This window comes from Vanellus vanellus (assembly GCF_965231255.1).
Source record: "Vanellus vanellus genome assembly, chromosome: 1".
NCBI classification, from domain to species: domain Eukaryota; kingdom Metazoa; phylum Chordata; class Aves; order Charadriiformes; family Charadriidae; genus Vanellus; species Vanellus vanellus.
In genome coordinates, this window is record NC_138905.1 from 218,758,433 (window position 1) to 218,772,359 (window position 13,927).

Sequence of the window (13,927 nt, forward strand, 5' to 3'; positions counted from 1 at the left end):
TGTTTCCTTTTCCCCAAACAGGCAGAATTCTGGCTAAGTGGGTGATAAGGCTCCTCCAAATTAAGGAGCCTGTTGATATGCTGGAGGGCATGGCTGCTGTTCAGGCTGGTCTGGACAGGCTGTGGAATTGGGGTGACAGGAACCTCATGATGTTCTGCGTTGGGATCGTGATGGAGGACACGTTGAACATGAGGCAGTAAAGAAGGTCAACTGCATCCTGGGCTTTCTTAGCAAAAGTGTAGCCAGCAGGTCTGGGGAAGTGATCCTTCCCCTCTATTCAGATCTGGGGAGATCATGTCTGGAGAGCTGCATTGTGTTTTGGGCTCCCTGACAGAAGGAAGAAGCTGACAAACTGGGGCAAGTTCAGTAAAGGGCCACCAAGGTGGTCGGGGGCTGGAGCACATTCCCTGCAAGGAGAGGCTGAGGGAACTGGACTTCTCCAGCCTGGAGAAGAGAAGGCTTCAGGACTGATTTATTGCTGTCTGCCACTGCCTCATCATAGGATATAGATGAGACTGAGCCAGACTGCTCTGGACAAGAGGCAACGGACACAAATTGGAATATGAGTCAATTCTGATGAGATACAAAGGGGACAAATTCACCAGAAGGGTGGTTAAATACTGTAACAGGTTGCCCAGAGAGGTGGGGAGAATCTCCATCCTTGGAAGTGTTCACAATTTGATGTGGCCCTGAGTAACGGGATCTAATTACGCCTGCTCAGAGCAGGGGACCAGGCTAGACGACCTCCAGAGGTCCCACCCAATCTGAGTTATTCTGATTCTGTGATGTGGTCCTGGAAAAACGGAAGCTAAACCCTAAGAAAAGGTAAAGGAGAAAGCAAGCTATTGAATAATCCAGAAACAAATCTCGAGTAAAAACAAGTTCGTGGATCTGCTGGAAAACTATGCTGACATTTTGAGTCTTCAGTTAATTAAGCTGTAATAAGAGGCAGGTACTGCTGTGCATCAAAACCTTCTATGCCGCTGACAGCTGTCCCCAAGGATGAGTAAAACCAAAAACCTATCAGTTTTTTAAATCTTCTCTAGTTGAACTGTCTTGGGTGCCCTTCTCAGTAGCATGTGATCTCCCCTGAGAAGTTGTATCTGTTGTGATTGTGAATGTAGATCACTTCCCATCAATGGAAGGTGAGGGAGTATTTTCTGTTAAATAATTTGCAAACTCTTGGCTTCTATACCATCATACTGAACTCAGCTGTGTTAATTTGAGCACTTCTGTTGTCTACTTAAACCCATCTATTCAACAGATTAAAAGTATCATGAGTAAAACTGTGCAATGTCCTGTCTAAGCTTTTTATCTAAAATAACCCAGAATGATTCTTACCTTGTGGTAGTTCCCATCTTCAGCTGCAGTACATAGAGCGTTGTTGAATGTAAAGTTGTTTTCAAGAGAACTTTGTCAAATCTAGCTCCAAAAACGTAAACCTGAGCAGTACCGCTGAGGTTGCTCTGTTGTGCTGCTGACATTTTGTATTCCAGAGCAGCCAGCGGGAGTCGGCGAGCGCTCTACCCCTGGAAGTTTAAAATGCCATGTCAAAAAGATAGACTGCCAATGGAGGGAGTGCTTGATTTCAGGCCAAGTTTCATGAATTGTTTCTTTAATATAGCCAAGATAACCTTTAATATTAGGCACTTTACATAGTGAAGAATTTCACCAAAAGAATGAAACTCGTGAATTAATATGTTCCTCGGTATGAGAAAAAAATACCAGAATCTTGTGATCGTGCTTGTGCAAGAGTTTAACGGAGTCTGATGGCTTTTTACCCCTGTGGTGTCTGTCTGACAGATCTTGGAAGAAACTTATAAAATGGAGTTCATGTACAGCGGTGTGGAAAGTAGACAAGTGGTCATTATTCACCACATGAGACTGCAAGCGAAGGCGTTACAGCTTATAGTGACTGCCCGTACCACTAGAGGGTAAGGATGACGTGGTAAAAGGACCTTCTTAGGGTTAACTGTAAGTTTAGTTTCCTCAAGCTTTGTTTAAAAAAAAAACAGCAAGGAGAAATTAGACCCATAAAACATCACGGCATGCCAATAACCATTTGCTAAACTGCTTGAGCATAAAGAGCCTTCTTTTGCCTTTGGTGTAGCTGTAGAGTGGCACAATACAAAATCAGATGATAAAATTATTAGGAAGACATGTTTAGAGGCTCAAGTTCTCTCAGCTATGAATACATAAATAGGTTAAAATGTCATAGAGTGTGTCTTAGAGTTGATGTTTGGGACCTATTTAAATGAGGAAAAGTCATATGTAAAAGAATGCACTAATTGTGTTTGCTTCATTACTAGTTACTGAGTTTTTAGCATCAGAAAAGAATTGTCTTTTTGACTGATCTGCAGCTAATGTTTGTGTGACTCGGACTTTCTGGCCTCAAAATTGTAAGATCTTGTAGTTTTTAAGAGCCTGAACTGAATTCCAAAACACCTAAATGCTTATAGCCATAGAACCAGTTTTCTTTGTTTAACACTAAACCAAGGAATGATATCTTCATTACAGAGTGGAACCCCTTTTTGGGATGTGTGAAAAATTCCTACAAGAAGTGGATGCCTTTCAGAGGTGAGAAACTCCATTGCTTCTTTGCTTTGTTAGAAAGTCTAGAAGACCTTTAAAGGTCCCTTACAATCCAAACTATTCTATGAAAATCTCCCCACTGTATTTATCAGGGATTATTCCATTTGTTCTTCATCTCTTCGCATCTCCCTTTCCCTGTTGCTGTCCTGCATTGGGATCTGCTATCGTGAGATAATTTGCTTTGTCTCTTTTCCTCGCACTGAGTCTCAGGATCAGCAAGAAGGAAACTCCCTTCTGAATGGATCAATGAAAGAGCTTTCCCGGGAGTATAACAAAAAAGGAATTTCTCCTTTCCTTATCCCACTTTCTAAATTGTAAATGAGAGAATGAGTGAACCATCTACATGCTGAGGGTGGGAGTTATCTCGCCTGGGTGTTGACATTTGCTTTGTAGACCACTGCTAATGAAGCACTCGCCCAGCTCTCCTCTCCCTGGAGAGGTGCTGCTTTCACTTTATCCAAATCTGGATGTCTAAACTAGGTCAGATGAAGGATGCCCAGTTGGGTTTTTTTTTTTCCATTGACTCAGAAGGGAATTGGGTAGCTAGCCCAGAGTCATAGGTGTCCAGAGTCGGCTGAGCAGAATTCCATCTCTAGCTCTGATTAAATTCCCGTTTATTTGTGGTCCATGTGCTTAGCAGCTGTGGCTGGTTAAGTGATGAGGAAAGGGAAATAATTCTACCCATTCCCTAATGTTTTGCTCATTTGGTAGCTAATGAATAGAACTGTTCATTTGCTCTTTATCTTTTCCTTGCACTGAGTCTCAGGATCAGCAAAACTCATCACTGTTTCTCAGGAATGTAACTCCTACAGGCAGTGATGTTCCCCAAAAGCGAATCTGGATGATGGTAGAGGTTGTCAGTTAGTTAGCTGTAAGGTCACCTAGAGATGCTCGGACATATAAAATCCCCATGTTGAGGTTGTCCAGCCAGATTGTAGCTGCATCCCATGACAGAATAGTTGAAATTTGCTGTCCGTGTAGTGGCAGTCATAGGAACACAAGGATGTGCGTTCCTGCGTAACCCTCTTAGCCTGTACAGAGGAGAGTGATTTTTCTCCACCCTTGCCAAGCTGGTGCTAGAGGCTTCCTTTTATGGATTATGAGCTCCTGTAGGGCACCACCAGGATCCTGAAAAATATCAATTGTACGGTTTTAGGACCTGAAGCTCTTCTGGGCATGTCTGGTGTTCCTGTCTGGGCTTTATAGACTCAACTGTAGTTCGACAGCGCAACACCGGACTTGAAAAAGGGGGAGGAGAGCGCGTTGTTCGAGAGGCTGTTCACCTACAGAAATGGTGCGGTTTTTTTCACCAAATTACATGAATATTTGCTAGGCTTACAAAACTGCTAAACGCAACAGGAATGTTGCTGATAATAACAGGTAAGCCACCAAAGACTCAGTCTAATAAAGCGTCTTCTGCATGCAGGGATGTAGGGTAGTAGTCCAATTTTACTTCTGTATAAAGAATAAGAAATACTCAGTGCTCTTCTTGTGAGAGGCCATTGTCCCAAACCATAGAAGGGATTCTATTCTCTGTTCTTGACCTCTAGAACCAGCTTCTTTTTTTTTTTTTTTTTTTTTCCCCAACTGATTGTAGTTTACTGTTAAAATGTCATTCCTAGGATGTAATAATAATCTCTTAAATATTGGTAGAGAAAAACCATTCTGGAAACTTTGCTGCAGAAGAAGGTCAGACAACTCACATATTGGGCGTGTGGGTATGTTAGATCCCATAATGAGTCAGCTGTTTCGTTAGCCGGATGAAAGTGCACAGTGTAAAGAATTAGGCATATGCATATCTTCCCTGAGAAGTGCCAATTTAGAAAGTTTGCAAGGCAACTACAGCAGGAACGGCTTTTTCACCCAGCTGTGTTTCTTTGTGGAGACATGGAGATTGAATGCAGAGTACTGGAATTGCCCGTAGCCTCGTTTAATTAGCACTCTTACTCGCTAAATAGCATTACAGCTGCACAGGCAATCAGAGCAGGCAAATCCCGACAATATCTGCTTCTCACTAATGTGTTGTTGATGAGCACCTCAGCATTTCTAGCTCCTTTTTTTTGGGAATCTAGATTCCTTTGCCCGCTAGGCACTGGATTGATGAAGGACATAAGAAGTGAGATCTGCATACCCCTTGATGTTGTCAGTTTGAGCACAAGGTATGCTCCCAACATAACGAGCCAAAATAATCTTTATCTTATGTATGAGACACGCATCAGAAGAGGAATCTACATATCTAATTCTGTCCTTGTAACTAAATATAAGGATTAAATAGCTTGGCTGAAAATAGCAATACTGTTGAAAATGTTGGAAAAAAAAAAAAAAAGTTATTTTATTTTTAATTTATTCCTAACACAGGTGTTTCATCTCTGAGCTCCCACACATGCAAGGCAGTTTTGTAGATAAATTGCTGGACTTAATGCCCAGACTCGTGACATCCAAGCCTTCGGAAGTGGTCAAGATTCTTCAGACAACACTGCGGCAAAGTACCTTCCTCCACCTTCCTCTTCCAGAGCAGGTCAGTTTGACATAGAGAATTGAAGTGCAGCATCCTTGCAGACTGTCCCAGCAGCTGACTAGTTTCTAATATACCATGAAGCTTTTATGATTCAGGGTTTTGGTCAGTCGCAAGTGTTATTTCTTTAAAGGTTTTCGTCTTCCTGCCTAGCACCCTCAGGACTACTGCTAAAAATACAGAAGACTTAATAATTCCCGGCAGTATCTAAAAGAATCCAAAGTTGACGCACTATTTCTCCATTAAGAACAGTAATGATTGTCTTTTTTTTCTTTCTTCCTTTTCCCCCGCTTTATTTTTGCCAACGGCTTTGCCCCTAATAGCTCCATAGAGCTACTGCAAATATCATTGAGCCTACCGGTGAATCCGATAATCCTCTGAGGTTTACATCGGGGTTGGTAGTGGCACTGGATGTTGATGCAACCCTGGAACATGTGCAGGATCCCCAAGGAACTGTTAAAGTTCAGGTGAGCAGTCACTTGACATAAATGCAAACAAGATTGTGTCTTACAGGGAATTTGTTTAAGGGTGTCAATACTTCTAAATTGCGAATAATTGTACACTTTATTAGTAACAGTGTCGGATTTCTGTGTTTTAACCACACATTCTGTAACTGGCTTGTAAATAGTGCACTGAGTTGACTTGCCTACAGTTCCTGAGAGTTTGCTCTGAGCGCTTTGATGGCGTTCTGTGCTCCACACAGTGCTTTCACACGCACTGGGCACATTATGCACATGAGCACAAATAAATGCTGGTGAACTTCTAGCTCGTGTAGTGGGAGAAGGAAGAGCAAAAGAAGCTGTTCTGAACGGTACAGAAACATGCAGGCTCTCAGCTCTCTGTATTTACAACTTTCTTCCTGCTGATGAATCACTTGTTTTAAAGGCAGCTGAGGAGGCAGGTGTGGTGTGACACCAAGTAAAATATGCAAATTCACCACATAACAAAGAAATGCAATCCTGTGTTTCCAATGCAGAGAAGGAACCCTATGTCAACGTGTTTTTTCCTCCTCTGCTATGGGTCTGAATGGCCAGCGTGTGGCTGTAAAATTTAGGGCAGCCGGACTCCTGGCTCTAAGATAGAGCACACCGTCCTGCCTTCTGAACTCTAACAGAAAACAGCAAAGTAACGCACACTGTGCAAATCCCCAGTCCAGTTGTCGTTCAGTTGTTTTCTTTTCTCCCCCACCCTCCCCACCCCTATAGGTATTGTATCCAGATGGACAAGCACAGATAATCCATCCTAAACCAGCTGACTTTCGAAATCCTGGTCCTGGAAGGCACAGGCTGATAACTCAGGTGTACCTCTCACACACAGCCTGGACAGGTAACGTTAATGATACAAGTTCATGTGATTGTGTCACTGCACGTTTCTGTGAGTTCCCAGGAGCGTGTCTTGCTTGATCCCAGTCTTCTGCACATAAGATGTACCCCCCCCCCCCAGTCCTGGGGGCTTTGAGGATCCTGCAGTCTACAGCTGTTGTTTGATGCTACCCTTTGTGTTGCTCAGATTTGAGCAGTCGCATCTCCCTGGTTGACAGAGCAGTACTGCTCCGTAGGTGACTAGAGGGGCTGCTGTCGTGGGAGGGAAGGTGCTTAGAATCGTAGGATCATTTAGGTCGGAAGGGACCTTTAAGATCATCGAGCCCAACCATTCATGGGGGCCGCGTGCGCAGTCTTTTGGCACTGGGAGCCTTTCCGTGGGAGCATGTATTGAAGGTGAGGTCACCCGTTTCTGTGCAGAACAAGATCAGTTGTGGGAGTCGGGTCTGCATCCTTATTTAAAGGCAACGAGTCACGGTAAACTGACTCATTGTAATTCATTGTCTTAGATGTGACAGGTATTTGAGCAGGGCAGAGAGACCCTTTGGAACTGTGTGTACTCAACAGTATAATTTCACTGCTGATTAAACTTTTGCCCTTTTAATGCCCTAAAAAAAACACCCTTTAGCTCTGATGAAATATGCAACTCCAACATTCACGTTCAGTCTCAGTTGGCATTTGCACTTCCCCATGGAAGTGCTTCAGTAATTGGCTTGTGGACTTCAAACAACAAAAGCAGAATTTGCTCGCAGCTCCCTTTGTCCCTGTTTTCTTTTAATCCTTTCACATTTATTCAAATGTAGGGTTTTTTTTCTGAGCAGTTATTAATAAGATTTGGTGATCCTTTTTTTTTTTTTAACCAACAGAGTTTTGTTTAGTGTAATGTTTTTTTACTTACTTCTTTTATATAGTGCTTCTGTGTTGTGCTTGTTCATCCTGGGATCTTTGTTTTGTTTTGGAGAAGAAAAAATGGTATTGTTTCTAATGACTTGGAAGTATCTGGATTTAAAGGTACATTTAAAGGTACCAGAGGGAGCTGAGTCAAGTCCTTATTTCTTCTCTGCATTGTTTACTGGAAGGGCATTTTAAGTATGGCCCCAAAGGATTGTGTTCTGGTGTCTCCCCTAGCCAATATGTTAACGTTGACATTGGCACTTGGGCATGTAAAATGCGGGCAGGACACCAAGCAGGGAAGGGGTTCAGGGGATGAGGTCATAATTGAAAATGAAGAAATTGCCTGAATTCAAGACAGTGAAACTTACTGAAGGCCAGTAAAATGCGTATGCTTAGGAAGGAGGATGCCCAAATACGAAGCACGGATTAACTGACGGGAGTAGCGCAGGAGCGATAGGCGTGACCGCAAGCAACAAAGAAGAGTTGCCAGTACGGCGAAAAGCTGACTCTTGGGGAGGTGTTGGCTGGACTGGGGATAACTGTGGAAAAAGGTTATTTCTTATGTTCTGTCTGGTGCAGATGGTGTCTCGGCTGGAGCACCACTGCAGTTATGGGCATTGCATCTTAAAATCATGTGGGTTTCAGCAGGTTTCACTTAGGTTTCAGTAATGTGGTCCTGGTTTTGGGTAACCTAGGATCCAGTTAAGCCCCACAGCACGCTCGCTCTCCCCCTGGTGGGATGGGGAAGAGAGTCAGAAGGGTAAAAGTAAGAAAACTCGTGGGTATTGCACTGTTCAACAATAGCTTAAACATCCCTGTATTATCAACACTGTTTAGTCACAAAGCTGAAACTTGGCACCATGCGAGCTACTATGAAGGAAAATTAACTTTATCCCAGCCAAAAACCAGTACAAGTCCATACGGAAAACCTAAAGGAGTGATGTTTTTCAGTCTAGAAGGGAAAATTTTGAGGGGGCTATAGTCCAGCATGCTGCTCGGAGTCATACTGTGTAGACTGAAAGCCTGTTTTCATTATGACCACTGGGAGAAGAACAAAGTGAAATCATCTTATGGACAGTATCAGGAATATCTGTCTAGCTGCTGAGATGGTAAAAGAGGGGAAAAGGCTGTCATGCAGGGTAAAAACCTCCAGCAGAAGAGAATCTTCCAAGTAATCTCCTCTGCTGTGAGTCTCGTCAGACACCATGCGGATTTACTTGATCCTGCCATAAAAATATAGGTAGCAAGACCTGCTAGTTGTATGGTCTTTTATGATTTTATTATTATTGGATTGAAATACCTGTTAGCAACTTCCAAAATTAACTGTTATTTGTTCGTCATGAGATTCTTTTTTTTTTTTTTTTTTTTTTTTTTTTTTTTAAGCTGGGACAAAGGCGGAGGGAGGAGGATCTAAAACGGTGCTTAGTTCTGCTGTGCCGAGTGTAAGGACAAAGTTGTATTTCCAAACAGATTGGATTCTGGTCAACCCAGAACGGCTCTGTACTTTACCCAGTATGCGTGAGCTAAAACTTCATTCATACTGGTTGTTCAGTGTGAGATGAAAATCATGTTTGGGTGGTTCTTTTTTTTTTTTTTTTTTTTTTCCCTCTGCAGAGCCATGTCAGATTGAAGTGCGGTTGCTGCTGGCCTACAATTCCAACAGGAGCAAGGCATCTGCTAAAATCCCTAAATCAACCTGGAGCGAGAGCTTGGAGGCTCTCCCGCAATCTGAAAACGGCATAGAGGGCACCATACCCTTCAGCAAACCCGTCAAAGTTTATATAATGCCCAAACCTGCCAGACGGTGAAGTCCAGCGCCGAAAGAAATATATTTATGGGATTGTTGGGTTACGTGGAAACAATATACTGTGTTCCAAGATAGTGAACCAAACCGGAACAGTTTTATACTTGCGTAACAAAAGTCAGCCAGAGAAATGAAGCTGCTGAAGAAGGATTGGTCTTTGTTAAGCAGCAGATAGACCAGTACGGGAGTTAATCAGCTAGTTAAGAACAGTTTGAAGAAAACGCAGGTGTTTCTATATTGCATCAACAAAATCACAGCCGCTCTCAGCCAGCATTCCAGTAGCATTTCATTGGGCCGTATCTCCAGTTTTCACTTACCAAAAGTTTCTCTTCAAGGCCTGTAGGTTTTCTGCTATGTATTTATGAAGGTATTTACTGTGTAAATGCTTAAGCACAGAAATCAATGTTATTTTTACAGTACTCTGAAATGAAGCTATGGAGTTTGGGGGGTTTGTGTGGGGCTTTTTTTGGTTGTTTTCTTCGAATGTCTAAAACTTGTATTTGTGCATTGGTACCTAAATTCTTAGTTTAAAAAAAAAAAAATAAATTCAAAAGTGCTATTGTTCTTGTGTAGGAACTGCATCTCAAAGTGAAATTGCCAATTGCTGTAGGCTGAATCCTGAGCTATTTTACAGCCTGTACTGAAGCTTGTACAGTTTTGGGGAGGGCACAGGTTGTTCATGTTGTGGTGCGGGGGGAGGAGGAACCTGGTAGTGTAAGCAGCAGAACTCCAATTAGCAGGACGTGGAGTTTAATTGAGTTATATCAACAAAACAAAATGTTACTTTGTTTGTTTACATAAAGTGGAGTCAAACACACTCATCTCTGAATTGTAATCCAAGTCTTGTCCACATTTCTATGCCTGTAGGAGAAATGCGGTTAAACACCATGGGTGGAACATTTACTAACCCCATCCCACTAAGTTTTACAGAATCTGTGTCTGCGTGGTGATCTTGGCCTGAACAAATCTTACTGAGATGAGACAATCTGTGCAGTTTTTCAATTTGGTGGCAGCAGTTTTGGCAGTCAAAGCACTTCTGACGGGCTGAAGTAGCCGAACACACTCTCAGTTAAGCAGCAGTCAGGCAGCGTGTCGGTGTTCCCCTAAGGAGGTGAGCTGGGAGTCCGGAGGGACAAAAACTTACTAAAAACGTGATCCTTCTGGTATTCCTGTGGGAATTCCTGTCTGTGCATCCCTCCCACGGGTGAGGCTTCAAGCGGACCAAGGAACGTCCTATGATTTGTAGCTAATGCTTTGGTAGGATTTTCTAGGAGCACTTAATGTGTGCAAGTTTGTAGTGCAGCAGCCAAATGTTACTTGTGTTCATAAATTAATTGTTAAAAAAAAAAAAGGTGTATTTTTAGCAAGTAAACAAAGCAGTGAAGGAATACTTTCCAGTTGTACAGAGATTAGTGTAAATCATAAGTACGTATGTGCTTTCCTACAATAAAATTGGAAAATCTGTTCCCTCTTTATCCTATGAGTGATCATTCATGCCTGCGTGGTCCTGGGCTAGTAAGAATCATAGAATGGTTTAGGTTGGAAGGGACCTTGAAGATCATTGAGTTCCCACCCCACTGCCATGGGCAGAGAGAGACACCTCCCACCAGACCAGGTTCCTCCAAGCCACGTCCAGCCTTGCATTGAACACCTCCAGGGATGGGGCAGCCACAGCTTCTCTGGACAACTTGGGCCAGTGTCTCACCACCCTCAGAGCAAAAAATTTCTTCCTCGTATCTAATCTAAACCTGTCCTCTTCCAGTTTGAAGCCATTGCCCCTCGTCCTGTCACTCCGTGCCCTTGTAAAAAGTCCTTTCCCCAGCTCTCCTGGAGCCCCTTTAGGTACTTAAAGGTGGCTATAAGGTCTCCCAGGAGCCTTCTCTTCTCCAGGATGAACAACCCCAACTCTCTCAGCTTGTTCTCATAGCAGAGGTGCTCCAGTCCTCTGATCATCTTTTTGGCCTCCTCTGTCCCTGCTCCAACAGGTCCATGTCTTTCTTATGCTGAGGGCGCTAGTGATGGACGCAGTGTTCCAGGTGGGATCTCCCCAGAGCAGAGGGGCAGAATCACCTCCCTCGCCCTGCTGGCCACACTTCTGATGCAGCCCGGGATACGGTTGGCTGCGTGGGCTGCGATCGCACATTGCCGGCTCACTTTGAGCTTCTCGTCAATCAGCACCCCCAGGTCCTTCTTAGCACTGCTCTCCATCCATTCTCTGCCCAGCCTGGATTTGTGCTTGGGATTGCCCCAACCCAGATGTAGGATTACTGCAAGTTCTTTGTGATATTATTTTAATTTTTTTGCATTGACATGTTGTGGTCCAAAGACTCAGAACCATAAAACTGTTCAGCTGCCTTAGGTATTCTTGAATTAAATAGCCTTTCTTAGCGCCACTGTTCTTAGAAACTGGTTTTTGGTATTTCACCTTTAGGGCACTGCTTTGAAAACCTCCTGAACCTGTAATGGCTGAGTCATCCCATCTGACTTCTCATTGGCATCCTCAGTTAAGTTCCTAGCGGACAAGGGTTGATGTACATCTCTTCTTACGAAGCTGTGTTCGGGCAGATCCTTGAGGAGTTGAGTTAGCTCATTAGAGACTTATTTCTATCCCCCTCTCAATTTTACACTTCGCCAGTATTTCTGCAGTTCATCATCCCAGTAAAAAGACTTCTAATTTGAATGGTGTCCATGTGCTCCAGGCCACGGCTGATGCGGAGCAGAGACCAGAGGCCGAAAGAGCACCTGTTGAGTCCTGACTGCCGCCTTTCTCTGTCAGTGCAGCGCAGTGTTGATGGGCGGCACAGTGAAGCTTTTGTGCTCCTCCTGCGCCTGCAGCAAAACTCTCCGCGTTAACGGGCTGTCTGGCATAAGCTCTGCCTTTCCTCAAGGCAGCGTGGCTGCTCTGTGGTTATCAGTGTTTGTTATGATTTATCATTTCTTCCCAGGCCACAGATGACCAAACAGCTCCTCCATTCTGGACATTTTTTTTTTTTTTTTTTTCATTTTCAGTATCAAAATCTCAGAATCACATAATGGTCAGGGCTGGAAGGGACCTTCAGAGATCATCCAGTCCAACCCCCTGCCAGAGCAGGGGCACCTACAGCAGTTGCACAGGAACACATCCAGGCAGGTTTTTAGTATCTCCAGAGAAGGAGACTCCACCACCTCTCTGGGCAGCCCGTGCCAGTGCTCTGCCACCCTCACTGGAAAGAAGGTTTTCCTCATATTCAGATGGAATTTCCCGTGTTCCAGTTTGTACCCATTGCCCCTTGTCCTGTTGCTGGGCACCACTGAAAAGAGTCTGGCCTCATCCTCTTGCCACCCACCCTTTAGATATTGATTAGCATTGATGAGTTCCCCTCTCAGTCTTCTCCAGACTGAACAGCCCCAGGGCTCTCAGCCTTTCTTTGTCAGAGAGGTGCTCCAGACCCCTGAGCATCTTCATAGCCCTCCGCTGGTCTCTCTCCAGTAGTTCCCTGTCTCTCTTGAACCGGGGAGCCCAGAACTGGACACAGTACTCCAGATGTGGCTTCAACCAGGGCAGAGTAGAGGGGCAGGATGACGTCCCTTGACCTGCTGGCCGTGTTCTTTTTAATGCACCCCAGGAGACCATTGGCCACCTTGGCCACAAGGGCACGTTGCTGCCTCATGGTCAACTTGTTCACCAGGACTCCCAGGTCCCTCTCTGTGGAGCTGCTTTCCAGCAGGTCAGCCCCCAACCTGTACTGGTGTGTGGGGTTATTCTTTCCCACGTGCAGCACCCTACACTTGCCCTTGTTGAACTTCATTAGGTTCCTCTCCACCCAACTCTCTAGCCTGTCCAGGTCTTGCTGAGTGGCAGCGCAGCTTTCTGGTGTGTCAGCCATTCCTCCCAGTTTTGTGTCATCAGCAAACTTGCTGTGGGGACACTCTGTCCCCTCATCCAGGTCACTGATGAGTATGTTGAACAAGACTGGACCCAGTACTGAGCCCTGGGGAACACTGCTGGTTAGAGGCCTCCAACTGGACTCTACGCCACTGATCATCTTGGCATCTTTCTTGCTTTTTCTGACCACTGGAACAAATTATTACTGTTTTGCTCCCCTTGTGCTGTGCTTGAGCTCCTTTCGTATAATGTATTAGGCAAAGATCGCTGGCCTTCTGTATTACCACCAACTGAGAATCAAATACTGAAGGGCTATAGAAAAGTTCTTCATCTGTAATTTCAAGATGAAAATTTAAGACTCCTGTGAACATTTCCAGTCTCCTAATGAGAGTATTCCATAGTTGCCTTTTCTTCTTGATATTGTCCTGTAGTTTTTTCTCTGATTCCTAGTTTGAATCATGGAAGAAATCCTAGGTTCTCCTTTTCATCTTAGGTGTCATCTATTCAAGCAGATGACTAATTCGTCATCTTTTTAGCTGAACTGAAAAAAAAAAAAAGTGATGCTATTGTCTACCCTTTCCCTTCTTATGGAATACTTTTGCTTTTTTCTTGTTACTTTTTTGGTTGTGTTTGCAGTGTTTTGGTTTTGTTTTAAACTACTTACCTTGATCTCCAATTGATTTTAGCTTACTTTCTCTTTTAACTGCGTTTTCACACCATGTTCCAACATAGGGGAAATCGGAAAGGAAATTTGTATACTAGGGAAGTATTCCAAGGTTTTGTTGCAGTTGTTTAAATCTAGATGTTGACTTTTTCCTCCCACCCCCAGGTTTGAGACATTTAGGCTTTTCTGCTCACAAAAATACTGGAGTTTGTGCTCTGCGTGGAGCTCCAGGACTTTGTGTCATCTCAGAAGCATCTCTACCTGTTCACCC

At 43.9% G+C, this 13,927-nt stretch overlaps 1 protein-coding gene across 1 annotated transcript in view; it reads left to right on the plus strand.

Annotated features, from left to right (window-relative positions):
* INTS4 (integrator complex subunit 4) overlaps positions 1–10,587 on the plus strand; it is a 39,498-nt gene extending 28,911 nt beyond the window's left edge. Inside the window, exons 18-23 of the mRNA XM_082498305.1 lie at positions 1,804–1,934; positions 2,518–2,577; positions 4,951–5,110; positions 5,431–5,574; positions 6,313–6,433; positions 8,938–10,587. Of these exons, the coding sequence (XP_082354431.1) occupies positions 1,804–1,934; positions 2,518–2,577; positions 4,951–5,110; positions 5,431–5,574; positions 6,313–6,433; positions 8,938–9,131 (810 nt within the window). The 3' untranslated portion in view covers positions 9,132–10,587. The remainder of the gene's footprint in view (positions 1–1,803; positions 1,935–2,517; positions 2,578–4,950; positions 5,111–5,430; positions 5,575–6,312; positions 6,434–8,937) is intronic.
* Positions 10,588–13,927: the final 3,340 nt, after the last annotated feature.